The sequence below is a fragment of the Eleutherodactylus coqui genome, chromosome 1, assembly GCF_035609145.1.
Source record: "Eleutherodactylus coqui strain aEleCoq1 chromosome 1, aEleCoq1.hap1, whole genome shotgun sequence".
NCBI classification, from domain to species: Eukaryota; Metazoa; Chordata; class Amphibia; order Anura; family Eleutherodactylidae; genus Eleutherodactylus; species Eleutherodactylus coqui.
Genome location: NC_089837.1, coordinates 224296792 through 224314163, shown reverse-complemented (window position 1 = coordinate 224314163; position 17372 = coordinate 224296792). Strand labels below are relative to the sequence as shown.

At 43.5% G+C, this 17372-nt stretch overlaps 1 protein-coding gene across 5 annotated transcripts in view; it reads left to right on the top strand.

The window, feature by feature from the left end:
* Positions 1–990: 990 nt before the first annotated feature.
* Positions 991–17372, top strand: part of BCLAF1 (BCL2 associated transcription factor 1) — a 38793-nt gene continuing 22411 nt past the window's right edge. For 4 of the 5 annotated variants that reach the window (XR_010793074.1, XM_066605916.1, XM_066605910.1 and 1 more), the window contains exons 1-5: positions 991–1121; positions 7674–7783; positions 8720–9622; positions 9923–10564; positions 10641–10810. Coding sequence is in view for 4 of the 5 variants with exons in the window: in XM_066605916.1 (XP_066462013.1) it covers positions 7692–7783; positions 8720–9622; positions 9923–10564; positions 10641–10810 (1807 nt within the window). In the remaining variant the exon portion in view is untranslated. The remainder of the gene's footprint in view (positions 1122–7673; positions 7784–8719; positions 9623–9922; positions 10565–10640; positions 10811–17372) is intronic. The other variant, XM_066605905.1, reaches the window with a different exon arrangement.

Below are 17372 nucleotides of genomic sequence, written 5' to 3'. Positions count from 1 at the left end.
TCGTAATCAGATGTGTTTACAGCCAATTTCAGAAGATACGATGCTCTCCTCATGTAGCTGCGCTACCAGTGCTCCCCAACACGCGGTGGACTGTAGGGAGTGCAGCGACGCAGGTCAGGTGATGTGGAAGTGACATCATTTGACTGCTCACTAGAGGCCACCGGGGAGCGCTGACAGCAAAAAGGCAAACACAATTCTGGGATGTATTAAGAGAAGCATAGCGTCTAGATCACGTGGGGTCATTATCCCACTCCACTCTTAGGCCGCCTGCACACGGGCGGAAATCCCGTGGCGGGATTTCCACCGCTCAAAGCCTGCATAGGAGTGCATTACAATACGCACTCCTATGCAGACGGCCGCGGTTTGGCCGCGCGAAATCTCACGCGGCAAACAAACCGCGGCATGTCCTTTTTTTGTGCGGGGCTCGCACAGAAACGTCACTCACCCGGCCGCCGGCTCCGGTCTGCACATGCGCCGGCTGCCCGGCAGCCAGCACATGAAAGAGCTGGGGCCGCCAGGCGCGGGTGAGTACGCGCTCGTCTCTGCAGGCGCTCGGGTCGGGTCCCGCGGCGAGAATTCTCACCCCCGGATCCGACCCGCTCGTCTGCAGGCGGCCTAAGTCATCTGGAACACTGTGTCCAGTTCTGGGCACCCAACTTTAAAAAAGACAGACAAACTGGAGCAAGTTCAGAGAAGAGCTACCAGGATCAAAAACCGCAGGTATGCTGAGCTCTGTAATACATCCCTTCCTACTCTGCCTGATTTCCACAATCCTCCATGCTGCCTGCCCTGCAGTGCGTCTACCAGGGCGGAGGGGCAGATCCTAGACGCTCAGCTCTGGCCATATCAGTAAAGAGCTGCCTGGGATAAACTCTGCAGTAATCCCACTACTGAACTACCATGTGCAGCGCCATACTAGACGTAACCGCCGCCGGCGTCTTACGTTCTACGTGGTGTCGTCATCAGGTCACGTCCGCTGCTTCCGCCTCCGTCACTTCCTGTTGTCGCCTCCTCACGGAGCTTCTCGTCACGCAGAGGAGGAATGGTGGATAAGCACGAGCGGGTGTCCGTGTGAGCCTTGCTGCAGCCAGGTGCGTCAGCACCGCGTTATCTAGTGCACGGTACGTGTGACACGGCGTTACCGCCAGGGCAGAGCGGAGCCCCGAGACCTCTGACCCCTCTGCATGCAGCCGCTGGTCCACGGGTCCTCCCACCGCTCTATATGGCGCCCATAGAGGCTGCAGGGTGTAACTAATATGTGCTATTTGTGTCCTGCCCTCGCACGTGATGCTCGCCCCAAGCCATATCATACTGAGGATGACCCCAGCAGTACCGCCGGCCCAGAGAATCCCCCTAAAAGGATTCCCTGACATTCTTATTTATCTGCTGCATCAAACATTTCACTTCCCACATGGTGGTGCCACAGCATGTGACCGGTGATGTCAGCAGGGCTTCTGCCACAGTGATGCCCCATAAACAGATCAGGGGGGTTCTCAGAGAAACCTAACCTTAGGCCCCATGTCCTCGGGCGGATCGGATTCTGCAGCGGAGTCCAACCCTGCCTGCAGCCGAGGACCCCATTTACCCATTCAGGACTCCTGCTTTCTTCACTGCGGATGTGTGCAGAAGCACTGGCCGCCGCGCCGCTGCACATGTGCAATGGAGGAGTTTGGTTTTTTTAAACTCCTGCTTCGGGCGGCACATCAGTCCAGCTTTTTTGTTTGTATTTCCCGCACCCTCACTTAGTGATGACGCAGATACCCGCAGCCCACGTGCAATGTAATTGCATATGGGCTGCAGGTATATCTGAAACCATAGAGCACAATGGGTTCTATGGATGCGGATTCCACGGTAAATAGAACATGCGGTTTATTTTCTGCGAGTGGAATATGCAATTCTGTCCCGCTAATGTGGGTGGAATTGTGTCATCCAATGTTTTTGATTAAACAGCATATTACCACAGATCATACAACCGCAGAATCCGCAATTCAAATTCGGTTGGTGAGACTTTTTTTTAAAATAAATTTTATTGCTCCCTCCACATTTTTTTTAAAACTGAAAACTTCTTTAACAACTCTTGATGGTTATATACATCTTAAGTCACAACTCGCAAGGGGGGCTACTGAGCGCGCTCCATACCAGGTGGCTATCGGATGCTTCTGACAGCCACCCACCCACTATGGCAGCGGTCAGAGCTAGCTTTCCGTTGTGGCCATTTGTCACAATCATTGCTGACCAAAGCAAGTAGTCTGAGCCGCCATCACTATATCTTTGTTACAGCTTGCTGTGTTAGTCCATACAGCCGCGTCCCACAAATATATCATGTAAATAGGGGAGATGGAACAATGTCTCTCCAATAGGTGGCGCTGTGGAGTTATTGTTCCATCTCCCTTATTTGCATATTACCCAGAGGAGTATGAATGGCCTTATAAGTCTCCTCACTCACCGTCTAGGTGCTCTTCCTAAGGAGAAATGATAGAGTTCCAGAAAAATATATAATGTGCCATGATCGCCCGCTGTATTCTGACACTGAACACAGCTCTTGTAGGTCACTAATACACAGCCAATAATCTCACGTGTGTTCTGTCCATGTCCAGCACGGAAAAATTAATCCTTTGCTTGGATTGGGTTCATTCACATGAGCGATTTTTTTTTTTTTATTTATTTATTTATTTATTTTTTTTCCTCACTAAAACCGGTGGTCCAAGTTTGAGAAATCGCTGCATGTCCCATTTTTGTACGAATCTGGCATAATAATGTGTCGTGGAATGTGCCGTATCTCTCACAACATGTGGATGGAGTGCCCATGCCATGTGAGAATCACCTGAGAATCACTGGCGCAACTTGCTGTTGGCCGTGTGAAAGTGACCTTTTTCTGAGCCTTGGTAACTAGCTTGATCCTGCGGCTCTACTGCTGCCCATACACTTTCAGCACCTGTTAGCCAAACCATATTTGTGCGACAGCTGTTTCCTTTGTCTCTCTGGTACACGTAAATGTTTTACATGAAAGCACAGCAATTTTTCCTGCATTTGAAATCTACGGTGGGCAGATGTTAGCTGAGAGTAGAAAAGGAATTCTTAACCCCCAGTAGTTTAGGATGAGCTCTGCAGGAAAAGGACATTACAGTTTTGGATGATTAGAGCTCGACCTACTTCAGACGGCTGCAGCTCTGCTTCTTTCAGGGCTACCAACCTGCTTTTGGTGTCCTTTTAAAGCTAACATTCTTGGTCGGAGTTACAACTATATAAAGTGGAGTCCAGAATTCTGAATTTACAGCTGTCATTTTTAGTGTGTGCAGAGGGGGTGAGCAGCCAGTAGAAAAGATCTGTAATTCTTTTTTATATTTCTCGGTCCCAGAGGAGGAGTTACATGAATTTTTGTTAGTTATTCCCCCTTCATGAATCGAGAGAATGTCTTTCCTCTCTGATTGTTCCATATGGTGTTTTTCCCAGAAAAAGAGTGAAACGATGAGAATTTGCTTATCTAATTACTCCTCTAAATTGTTTAAACCCATAAATGCTGCAGTCATTACTGACCATGGCATCTAAACGCTTTTACAGAAAAAGAAAACTTTCCCCTTACACAAGTCTTTAAATATTGCAAAAATAAAAATTACTTACACATAACTGGCCTCCCCACATCCTTAACACATACGGTACTATAAAATCTTACATTAATTATCCAGCATGGACAATTCCATTAAAACACAAAGCTAGAAAAAAATCTATAGCCATTTTTTGTTTACCTCACTTCCCTGAAACAGGAATAAAAATAATTGAAAAAAAAACCCTAATGTACCTCAAAATGCCGCCTATAAAAACTAAACGTTGTCCCACAGAAAACAGGCTTGATAGAACTCTGTCGATTAGAAGAATAAACATGCTCTGGCCCTGGAATAGAGCGCCATACAAAGTCTATTTCTGAAATAAAGTGTATATAGTGCAAAAGTGGTAAAACATAAAACCTCTATACGTTTGATGTCATAATTGCAATGACTCGTAGCATAAAGGAAAACAAAAGAGGAAACGATTTACTGGCTCGTAAGGCTAAAATTAATTATGTAACTAAGCAGTTAAAGGTGCACTTCAGGTGATTGAGTTCTGCCTCAAATATATTTACATAAGGCATAAATTTAAAATCTACAATTAAAATATTGGGTTTTTCCATCTGAATGTGACTATAGGGGGTTAATCACTACAAACAGGGCTCTCTGTGCAGTGCCTTTCTTCACTTGTATTTAACTTTATGCCTTTTTTCATGTCAGCGTACTCTAGGTTTGGGTTCTGTCATTTTTTTCTTCCATAGACATCTATTTTTTTTCTAGTTTCTGCTGTAAAAAACCCACATTTGTCAGTGTGTGTTGCATTCTTTCATGGCGTGTTTTTCTGGTGTTTTTCACTTACGGGATTCAAAGAGCATATTGTATGAATCATATGATCTTTGAAACACATGATATATCGCGTGAGATTTTGTGTGTTGCGAGACGCACAAATATGAACTCCATTCTTCTGAATGGGTTCTTTCACCGTAGCAATGTTTTCTTGCATGGCACCACAATACTATGCAGAAAACACATCGCAGTATGTCCTATCTTTCTGTAAGTACGCCTATTGCTCTCCATGGGGTCGGCAACATACGCGCCGGCCCCTATTGGACGCAATGGGAGAACTCCGTGATCCTCTGCCATTGCTGTGACAGCCGCGGCGCAGGATCGTGTGTGTCCCCCCCCCCCCCCCCCAGTGATGAGGCCATTTTCACATGAAAACACCTCGCATCCACAGGGCTTTCACATGGTGGCAAGTGCGGTATCGGCTGGAATCACAGCCTGATATTGCCCTCACCAGTGTGAAGGAGTCCTTAGACATAATTTTTCAAAAATGGGGGGGAAAAAATGCAATTTAAAAAGCTGAAATGTGTGTGAAAGAAGCCTAGAGGCACCATAAGGCTGGGATCACATGAGCGTAATTTAATTACGTATGACACGTGCAATGTGCACGCGCATAATACACGGTGAATGACGTTAATGAAAGTACATTGATTTTCATTGATCCATATACACTGGTGCATATTTATTGCGTATAATGTAAAAAAGAAGCAGCATGTTCAATTTTGCCACATATTACTTGTAATAGAGCCCTGTTCTCTAGGGGTGCGTAATGAACGCTGTACATATGAAATTACATAATGTATGTGCGGCGTTTTTACACAATGTTGCTAAGACAATGGAAGGAAAGTTTGAATAAGGAAATCAGGAAGGCAGTATGATATCATGCATGTGATACGCTGTCACAAACGCGGTGACTCGTAGCTCCAGACGCTGGTAAAACGCTGCGCTATTTACTCAGCATTTTACCATGTGGTTGTGTGAGCCCATCCCAATACTCAGTAACTATTGTTCAGGTAGTCTCTTAGAGGAGTTGCAGAAGTAGGAATGACCGTTTGCTTTTCCACAAAGCTCTTATTGTTCATCAGGTGTTTGCCAACATATTGTTTGTAGGGCTTCTCAAGTCATTCAAGTAGGAACGACTGGTGCTTAATAGTAAATGACACTCCATCAACCAACTGTTTTCAGTGTGCTGCAACGACTAGTGATCGCTTATTACCCTGTCGGTGGCCATGTTTATACATAATGACTATGGTTTGCATTTGCTCTTTTGAGTGATTTGGGCCATAGTCGCCCGTATAAAGCCACCCTAAGCTTCTCTCTGATATGCCATTTGTGCTGGTTTTTAGCCTGTTGGCTTTCCACAAAGGTATATGTCTGTGACTGCTAATCACCATGACGTTATTTTCAACGTGAACGATATATCAGCTTTGTGGCCAGTTATTCAGTATCGTGGTTACGCTGCAGTGGACAATTTTTCTTTAAAGGGGTTCTGTCATTAAAAAACAAAAATTCTATACTCTCCTATTCCTCCCCTGTCAGTCTCCTTACCAGATCTTCCCCTCGCTGATCTTCTCCTGGCTTCTGCAGTCCTGGAGGGGTCACTTCACCTCCAGCTAGTTGATCTGCTTTCTGTGATGTTCCGTACATTCATAGGCAGTCTCTCTCCTGCCTGGCAATGTATGTTACGTCACTAAATCACAGTCGGGTACGGAGTGCCAAGCTATTGCAGAGACTGCGTGTGCCCACTGTCTCTGCAATAGATGAGCATTCCCTCCTAGCCAGTGATGGCTACATCACAGGGACGTCACCTTCACTGACCTACAGGAAGAAGAATGCAGGCTGCATAACAAGAAGCAGATGATCCAGACGGCTTGTGGTGAGGTGTTCTGGGGACTGGAGAAGATGCCTTAAAGGGGTTGTCCCGTGAAAGCAAGTGGGGTTATACACTTCTGTATGGCCATATTAATGCACTTTGTAATGTACATTGTGCATTAATTATGAGTCATACAGAAGTTATCAGAAGTTATTCACTTACCTGTTCCGTTGCTAGCGTTCCTCGTCTCCATGGTGCCGTCTAATTTTCAGTGTCTAATCGCCGGATTAGACGCGCTTGCGCAGTCCGGTCTTCTTCTTTTCTGAATGGGGCCGCTCTTGCCGGAGAGCGGCTCCTTGTAGCTCCGCCCCGTCACGTGCCGATTCCAGCCAATCAGGAGGCTGGAATCGGCAATGGACCGCACAGAAGACCTGCGGTCCACCGAGGGAGAAGATCCCGGCGGCCATCTTCACCAGGTAAGTAAGAAGTCACCGGAGCGCGGGGATTCAGGTAAGCACTATCCCGTTTTCTTTTTTAACCCCTGCATCGGGTTTGTCTCGCGCCGAACGGGGGGGCTATTGGAAAAAAAAAACCCGTTTCGGCGCGGGACAACCCCTTTAAGGAGTCTGCCTAGGGAGGAATAGTTGAGTATAGAATTTTTTTTTTTTTTTATTATTTTAATGACAAACCCCCTTTAATTAAAATAAAACTAGCATAATGTATTGGCCGCCGTCCTCTTTACAAATACTGTTTATTCTATTGGTGTTTTATGGGACATAAAGCTGAAATGGACCACAGTTATGTGAAAAGTCCAGTCCAGTAGTGCATACGTTTGTTTGCAGATTGCCTTGTATGGGTTTGACATGAGATCTGCAAAAAAGAAATAAAATGGAGTGTTTATGCAAAGTTCAACATAAAACTTAAGGGGAGTCAATCAGCATTTTTGATAGGTGTTTAAACAGACCTTTGACCATGCTTTTATTAGTAGCATTGAGCGAAAAGAACTTTAATTCCAGTGTAAGTACCCCAAAGGCGCTCCCATGTGTTACAATGCTCTTGGCTCTTTACGTTGAACTCCTCCCGCAGCCCTTCCCCTCTGCTATGAATAAGAGCCATAGCATCAAATCAGGCGACCACCATAGCCATCACTTGGAGTGGAGGCGAGGGTCTGTGGAGCAGCTCGATGCAGATAGCGGAGTGCACTTCAGGGAGAAGGAACGCTTTTTTTGGCACTTCAGGGAGTGGCATGCAAGAATAGAAAGGTGTTTTCTCAGTGTTGCTAATAATAAAAGTAAGGCGAAAGTTATCTTTAAATGTCTCTCCATAGCTTCTTCCCAGTGGTATCACTAATTTTTCATAGTTAAAATAAAAAAAACTTGCACAGAACTTACTTTGAGGCCAGCAGTAATAGGTTGAATGGACAGTATTAATATCTGGTACTAACCAATTTTTTTGCACATTTTTCTCTTCAGTTAACTTTGTTTTAGAAAATGGGCCGGTCAAATTCTAGGTCCCATTCTTCAAGATCACGATCTCCATCGTCTTCACGATCGAGGTCACACTCAAGGAAGAAAAGATACAGGTAAAGAGCGTTTCATATTCTCCGTTTGTTTTTGCACTACTTCCTGTAAGAACTTATCTGCAATAGGCCCCCCTGCATACGAGAACATGATAGAAATTTAGTATGTTTCTTTATAAGTGGAATACTTTTAAAGGGATTATCTCACAAAAACCATGAATCCTCCATCCACTGGTCATAATTATATGATTAATGGGACCACCACTGATCTATAGCATGATCTACTGTGGCATGTAAACTCCTTCTCAGTGCCCGACCACATGATGGCATCCCAGTTCTAGCAGTTATGGGGCTCCCAGTAATCATCTCCTGTGGTTAAATATTTTTTTGTTGGATAACGCCTATTAAAGTACATTTATAGAACATCTGAGCTTTTTAATAGACTTTTATGTGTGCATTTTGTAATTGAATAAAAAGCATAGAAAAATAGAAGACTGATGGCAGAAAATGACCAAATGTCCATCTAGTCTTCCCTTATATTGTTTCTCTTAGAATAGATCTCTTGTTATCCCAGGCATGCTTGAATAAACTTTTTCCAACTACGTTAACTGGACGTTTGCGCCAAACATCTACTATTCTTTCAGTAAAATAATGTTTTCCTGACATTATCATTGTCAAAACCTGCTAAGACAAGCCGACAATATAGCAATGGGTTTTAGACGTACTTTCACACAAGCATACACACTAGAGATGAGCGAGCACGCTCGGATAAGACAGTCACTCGAGCGAGCATCGCTCTTCTCGAGTAACTGTATTCTCGTCCGAGCAGGCTCGGGGGTGGGGGAGGTGGGTAGAGGGGTGAGAGATTTTGAAATGTGTCACTATCTGGTTTATTAATTAGTTTATGTGTAGATATGGCTTGAATTTGTGCTTTTGTGTCTATTAACCATGGGTTGTGTCAATGCAGAAAAATGTTTTAAACCTGTTTTTAATTTTAAGTTCCAGATCTAGATCAAGAACATACTCTCGATCTCGCAGCAGAGAACGTGTGTACAATAGAGATTTCCGTAGAGATTATAGGAATAATAGGGGAATGAGGCGCCCCTATGGCTTCAGGGGAAGAGCAAGAGGTTACTATCAAGGTGGAGGTGGCAGATACCATCGTGGCGGTTATCGGCCAATGTGGAACCGTAGGTACTCTCGAAGTCCTCGCCGTGGACGCTCTCGCTCTAGAAGTCCAAAGAGACGCTCTGCATCATCTCAAAGATCCCGAAGCCGATCACAGAGATCCTATAAGTCTTCTCAGTCACAGAGGTCCTCGTCATCCCGTTCATCGTCTCGCTATAGCAAATCTCCTGAGAGAAAATCTCGAGCTTCCCGTGAGAAACCTAAACAAAAAACTGAAGAGGCTGAAAAATCAAAAAGTCCCTCAAATGAGAAATCAGGTGATGAGCATAAAGATGCTTTTGATCCATCCGAGCCTTTAGATGAACTTGGAAAAGAACTGGATTTGCATGGTGAGAGTTGGGCAGGGCTATCTGCATATGATAACAGTCCAAGGTCCCCTTGTAGTCCTTCACCAGTAGCTTCTCCACCCAGTGAAAGCTCTTCCCAATCTGATGGTCCTATTCTTAGTGTGGTCCACTCTGGTAAAGACACAACGTCTCAAAATTCACATTCCATGGCCCAAAGCCCAGAAAGGTCTGGCTCTGGTTCTGGTGGTAATGGTTCAACTCGGTACAGTCCTTCACAAAACAGTCCGATCCATATCCCGCTTCAAAAGAGTCCAGCAAAGAATTTGGTTTCTCAGAACGCTTCACATGATGAGGGGCAATCTCACTATTCTTTGTTCACTGAAGCAGCAGAGCAAGATATTGCTAAAGGTGCAAAGTTTCTAAAAAGGTAAGGAGAGCCTCGCATTTATTTTTCAATTGCTAAATACACAAACTCATCACGATAATAAGATCAAAAGTAGACATATTTTTCTTTTATGTCATTATATTCTTTGTCTTACGTACAATATAACAAGACAATTTACACTGTTTTGACTCCCTAAATATGGTTTTTATTATCTATACTATGCTTTCACCTAAGCTTTGTGACATCATGCTAGATTTCACTATTTCCCAATTGTAAAAATGTTGTCAAACTGATTCTAAATGTGCAATTTTAATTAGACACATGTTTATTTTACTCTTCCAGATATACAGATGAAGAACACAGGTTATTTCCCATTGAAAAAGTCAATAATAAAGAGAAAGAAAGTCATAAGGACAAGACACTGGAGAAGAATAAAAAAGAAGCAGGCCGAAATTGGGAGGATCGTGATATGTTAGATTATCTTTTGGAAAAAGAGTCTGTGAAATCTCAGTTTTTGTCAGTTTCAGAAAGTGAAGATCTAGAGGAAGCCGAGGATTATAGGCAGTTTAGAAAATCTGTGTTAGCCGATCAAGGCAAAGGTTTTTCTTCTACATCCCAGTGGAATGCCACTGAAGAAGAAGGGACAAAGTACAAGTCCAAAGCTGTATTGAAGGGTAATAAGGAAGGAGAAAAGATTAGGGAGGGTAAGGGGCATAAAGTGACCACCAAAGAGAGACATAAAGATGATGATAAGGGTGGTGAAAGGTCATTCGGTAAAAAGGAAATCAAGTCACCTGACTCGGTTTTGTTGGATAAAATAAAAGATCCGTTCAGTTGCAATTTCCCTTTACACCCAAGCGATGACATTAGAGAGAAAGTAGTGTTCAGGGAAGAAAGCCCACTTAGTATCAGAATAGTAGCAACAGAGTCTCACCATCCTGATGTCAAACTTCGGATACCCACTGTTCCTCTTGATGATATCCGGTAAGGAGGCTTTGTTATAGACAAGTAATATTAGATTAATGAAATATTAAATATGTTGTTTTCTGTTTTAATAAAGGCCGTCCTCTCTAGCTAATGACCGTCTGCTGGCCAGTACTCTTGTGCATTCAGTCAAGAGGCAGAAAAACTTCCGATCCATTTTTGACCACATGAAGGTTTCCTTCTCCAACAAAATTTCTCCTGAGTCTTTTATCTACCATGTAGTGTCTTTAGTACAGTTTGTCAAAGGTAAGGAATAACAATGATACATTATATAGTAGCATTAAAATCTGCATCTTGGTCATAATTATATTTTGTTCTGCTAACAGTTTAAAGTCACATCACCTAATTTGCTCCATATGTGCTGAGATGTGCCAATATATTATCTTCAACTCCAGTTTGTAGCTGTTGAGCAGTTCTTTCACAAATAGTCTCCATCTGCACATCGTTACATATTTCTTTTTTCATCAAATGTCATATTTTGCTATTTTGCATTATTTTAAATATTTTATTACTTGACCACCTTTAGTTGTATTGCTTCAACAGTTGAAATTGGACAGGACCTGTGCCGTACGTGTTTAGATTGTGCATTGAATGACACCCCCCCCCACCCCCTTTTTTTTCTTTTTTTTTTTTAAGAGAGTGACATCTGCCTTGATTAGAGCTTCCTTGAATGCAAATTGGAGTTGTAAAATCATAGAAACCTAGAAAATTAACATCAGGGAAAGACCACAATGGCCATCTAGTCTGCCCTTTACACATTGTTATGAAAAAAAATCAAGCACCTAGGAGTTGTATTTTTGCTGCAAAACCTGGCATGCAGTTACATCTCAGCCAGATATGCAGGTGATAAGAGTTGTGACGTGATTAGATGAACAGTCTTGCCACCTGAGGCCCTTAAAGTGTTTTTATCCCTGGCCTACAAAAAGGCTCTCACGGGCTACTTGTGTGTAGTGCAACTTTTTCCGCTCTTGTAGAGCTTGTTGACCACTAGACATGCGTCTATGGGGCAATCAAAGAGATTTTGCCCAGTTATGAGTTGGAGAGGGGGCACATTATTGTAACGGATGATCGTATTGACACCCTTGACAGACCACCAGTAGAGAGGATAATCCAACAAGCCCGAGCAACTTCAACTGTTCTATTGTCCACCTCCCAGAGACAGTTGGCACCATCTTCACAGGCCTCTTTGTCTGTTGGAGCCATTTCCATGCACTTGGCTGAAGGAGATTTTGTATCATGGCGCCCATTACGTGTGCTGCCGTTAACACCCACCATGCCTTCGTTTGCAATTCTGTTGTGAAGGAAGAAACTGGACTTCTACAGAGTAGAACCAGGTTGTCCTCAGCAACAAATCCAGGTTTAGGTTGGGCACTGACAACAGCTGTCTTCGTGTCTGGAGACCTAGGTGTGAGTGCCTCAATGCTGCCTATGCTATGGAGTGGTACACTGTCCCCACCGCTGGTTTAATGATCTGGGGTGGGGGTGGGCATGGCATACGACAGTTGGTCACCCCTAGAAGTGGTACGAGGAACAAGAATAGCTTAGCGATATGTTCAATATATCCTGCAGCCACATGTGTTGCCTTTCATAGCAGGACTTCCAACAGGCCGGATAATGCTCAGCCACACACACGAGTGCCCCCCCCAAAACACTGCCACACTTCCATGGCCTACCCTGGTTTTCAGATTTATTGCCAATAGAACATGTATGGGACCATCTAGGAGGCCAACTTTGACAGCCTATGATCTATAGGCTCAGTTGCAGCAAATGTGGACCAATAGGCCGCAACATACCATATGGAACCTGTATGCCTTCATGCTTGCCCGCATCACATTTTACATCCAAGCTAAAGGTGACCCAACGGAACTAAAGCCTCCCTTCAAGTGTTCAGCTTTCTGCAATAAATTATCATTTTGTTCTGATATTGTAATTGCTTATATCAACGTTTAGAATTGCGCATATGTTGCATTCAATGCAGACAACTCTGTCTAGGTGCTTGATTTTTATTTTTTTACGATGAGTACTTACTTCCTGTGGTATAAGTGAGTTGACTGCAGAAAGATTTCTCTAAAACTCAGAAAGTATCAGACTAGTATTAGACTCTGTGGTCAGTGTGAAAGATGCAGAATTTTAGGATAAATTGTGACTGAAAGTAAAAAAAAAATCACTAAAATATTATTCTTGGCACACTAAAATGTGATTTGTATAATAGCTAGTTTCTCGTCCATTGCATTAAGGGACACAGCTTAGACTGTGTATAGCTACTGCCTTTAGGAGGCAGATACTAAGCAGAAAAATGTTATCTCCTCCTATCAGCGATACCCCTCCTGCAAGCACCAGGCTAATTGGTTTTAGCTTGGTTTCTGCAGGAGGCAGACCTCTTTTCCTATGACTACCTTGGGAAATACAGGGCAGGCACTGGACTCTCCCTGGTGCATCAGCCAGGAGGCCTAACAGCAAGAAAAGGAGGTACAGCCTAACAACAGTTTGAACATGTCCCACCAGCCATAGCCCCTCCAATGAGACCACTCCCTCCACAAAGGGTAAGAGAGTACTGGGGCGCATATTGCTGGAGTAAAGGAGCCAATCAATGGATGGGTAAGGATACTTCACCATGAGGAAAGGATTTTCCCTCTCCTCACTCCTAATTTCTCACTCACTGAATGGGAGTGAACCCATCTCTCCTGCTACAACTCAATCATTCCTACTCAAGGCTCTTCATCTTAGTTTAGCCCCACTTAAACACTCCCTTCCTGGTGCTTCAGCACTTATTTTCCTCTTCTTTTACAACGGTTGGACAGTTACCTTTACTGGTGCCTCTCTACTCCTTTTTCTCCCATGGGTGCCAATTGCTGGAGGCCAGACTTTCTTCACTGCATGCAATGCAGAATCTCCTCCTGTCTGCTTTTCTGGAGGTGTTCGTGATATTACTAGGACCTCGGTGGCTGCACTACTCTGGTCATCCGATTGGTGGCTACACTTATGGGGTTGGGCTCACAGCCTCTCTTCAGCCTATCAGGGTGCTCCTGTAGGGAGGAGGTACTTCCAATCACTACTCTCTGGGTGGCCTTTTCCTGTGTTCCCATTGGTTTTCCTCTGACTCCCTCTTTGTGATTTTGGACGGTCCTTAAAAAGGCCTTGTGACTTCGAAGGTGATCATTATACACTGGATCAGGTCAGCCGTGGTGGCGGCATACCATGCAAAGGGCAGAGATCTCCCACCCCACCCTACCTGCCTTCCGCATTACTGCTTATTTTACTCTGGTTGTGGGCTAATGGGCAGCGCATAACGCCACTTCCACCCTTTCAGATTTGCAAATCAGCCATGTGGACTTCTTTGCACACTTTAACAAAATTTTACAAGGTTCACACCTTTACCGTTCTTCTGTCCCACCTTGGTACCTCAATTTGATATTGGACGCGATGTGGTCTCATCCCTCTTGAGCCACAACGTAACATTCCGGCCCGCTTTTTTGACCTAGAAGGTGCCTTTCTTGGTAGCAATCACATCCGCTCGCTAGGTCTCTGGATTTGCAGCCTTGTCAGCCAAACCTCCATTCATTAACTTCCATTAGGAAAACTTCCTTCTCGGTCAGTGGATGCTTCTTGGATGGCTCACAATGGTACTTTCGCCCTTTAAAACTGTAAAGGCCCATTTACATGGAGTGATCGCTAAAAAACGATCTTTTGAGCGATAATTGTTGCGTCTAAACGAGCGGCCATCGTGCACTACTAGCTGATCGTTAAATTCAGGCCAACCTAAAAATCGTCATGCGGTCGTTTCAGGACCGCACGCTGAGTTCTCCGTGTGTAGTGCTGATAGCATTGTTACCCGTTGGAGAACAAAGGAGCTGAATGGAGATAAGAGCCCTCCAGCTATTAAGTAGCTACTTAGCAGTTTATGCAAAATGATCGCTCAAAGCTGTCACTCAAACTGTCCTTTGAGCGATTATCGCTCTGTGTAAATGGGCCTTTTAAGCTGCCACCTAGGCCTCTCTACACACCACTTCCCAAGTTCTAGCAGGTGCGCACTTTTTCATCTGCTGGTGCCTCTGTCGAAGAGTTTTGCAGACAACCATTTTACTGATTGCATATGTCATTGTATACCTGTCCCTTTCCCCTGGGGACTCCTCTGGAATGTCCCACGGTCTTCAGCTTTGTCCCCCAATGCAATGGGCGAGAAAATGTAGATTTTTGTACTTACCGTAAAATCTTTCTCATTGCGATCATTGAGGGAAACGGCACCCACTCAAAGCGATCTTAGCATTCCAAGATAGACGGCCTTGTTGGAGCATTCTCCTTTGGAGTGGCACTTGGTTCTGAACTGTTTTTACAGTGTTTTAAGTCTGTTTCATGTTAATTGTCTGTCTTTTTCTGTCCTCCTTGTTGCTCCTCCTGCTTGCATACAAACGGATTAGCTCGGTACCAGCAGGAGGAGTATAGCTGGTAGGAGAATCTAATGCTTTTTTGCTTAGTGTGCGCCTCCTAGTGGCAGTAGCTTTACTATGGTCTTCAACTTTGTCCCTCAATGAATGCGATGAGAAAAATCTCGTTTTTCTGCCGATCCGAATAAGAAAATTTTACAGCTCTCCTTTACTTGCTAGATGAAATATTCCATGGCATCGCAACCTGAAGATTCTTAGGTGCACTGGCTAGCCATGAGTCACTTGGCACAAAACGCTGAAGAAAAGCAGGCTCCAAGAAAGAATTAATGTGTATTTATATAAAAAATGTGAAAAAGCATAATAAAGGTACCGTGTGAGATCATGTCTATGCGAAGACGTGTTTTGAAAGCAGCTTCCTGAACCACAAAGTACTCCTCCTTTAAAACCAATTAAGGACCAATCATCCGTTTTACAATATATTAGCGTATCGCATATAATTTGCGATACATTCGAATCGCATATTATAGTCATATTACAAGTCAATAGCTATAAATCAAGTCATTCTTGGAATTCACACCTCCGGGCATTGAATGGCTGTGATTGGTTAACGCAGCGCCGGCTTTCATTGACTGACGCCGCGCTGAGTTAGCCAATCAGAGCATTAGCTTTCTGGAGGCGGGGCATTCAAGCCCCCCATCCAGAAAACAATGCTCTGTTGGTGTGGAGGAGGTAGCGACAGCCTGCAGCAGATCATCGCAGAATACCACGGGAGGTGATTTATTGATTTTTTTTTTTTCTCTTCCCCCCCCCCCCCCCTCTCCCTTACAGGTAGTTAGTCCAACGTATAAGACGACTGTATATCCCAAAAGTTGGCGGTCGTCTTTTACGCCAGAAAATATGGTACTTTGTAGTTCAGGAAAGCAAGGAAGCAGTTTGCTTTCAAAATACATCTTAACATGGACATGGTCTCACATGGTACTTTTTTATTATGAGATTTTACATTTTTGATATGAAGATGACCTTTTTTGGAGCTGCTGTTTCTCCAGCATTTTTTTGATGACACGTTATCTCTAACTATAGATCAGGAAAGATGGCAGCCCCCATAGTTGTATAGAGAACAGAATAAAAATATGAAAATAAAAACCCATAAGGACAATGAAACATGTTTTTTTAGAGGAAAAATACAGAAAAGTGTGTGTGCGTGTGTTTGAAAGTAAATGCTTTCATTTTAATTAAAAAAGTTACATTCACACATACATGCCCACGGTTTATAATTCTGACCAGAAATGAGGATAGAAAATCTCCAGCTTTCTAGCTATATTTCAGTTTGCTCTTTAGAATATGTTGCACAATACATGGTAAGTTTCTGTGCCCCTGTTGCACCATGGTTTTGGTATTGGCTTTACCATTCCGAGATGGTTATTCTATTACTCTGTGTTGTTGAAAAGAGCTTGATCCAGAATAAGCATTTGCAAAATAGCTTTTTATACTGCAAGTGGTTTTACGTATAGTTAGACAAGTTGCCCACTTTGGTTCAGCCTTTACCATCTTTAGTAAATGTTTCCAATCAACACCGGTGTAGCAGTTTGAAATTGACCAACCAGAATTTTCTCACACTCCTAATAATCACTGACATGCTTGGTGGGCGTTGGATAAGGAAAATGTCCAACAACTGTGGTTAGGTGGAGGCAAATATGCTATTGCATTGGTTGGGTTCTGCAGACCTCTAGTTTAATGATGTGCACCCAACATTCCACTAGTTTGTAGAGGACTTTGAAATACAAAGGGGTTAACTAAAGAAGGTTGGTTGTCTCAAAAAGTAATTACTTGTACAATTGAAATGGATCATTTGCGGTTCTGGTTGGGTTTTGTGATGTTTTGTCCTTGTACACCATTCTTGACATTGAGCTAGAACGGGCCAGTGTTGATTTCTTTCTCATTATGACTAGGTCCTGGAAAATGTTTTGAAAACCTATGTAACACAATAAAATATACTGTTGCTGGGGCAAAAACAGGCTAAAGTTCTCCTGACACAAATGGCAAAAATCTGAATTACTAGATCCTAAAATTCCTGGGTTTGCTGGAGTTAAGCTTGATGCTCTACCTTGTAGTGGCCCTTTCCAGGTGTTTTGCTTGATTTTAAGACTTGTGCTGGATGCTGGGCGGTAAGTGGACATGGCTTGTATATATGTCACATATTGCATTAACAATGATTACAGGTGGCTTCACATTAGCAGATGTTCCTCAGATACAATTGGTCTATAATGCTATATCTGATACCAAACATATGTTGTCATATTTACTCTGCATGCCACCAAACAATTCTTTCTTAATAGTTTATTACATGGCTTTATATTCATGTCTTACATGATAAAATATTGTCTGTTAGGTTGACACAATGATGTTGCTTTACTAAAGGAGTA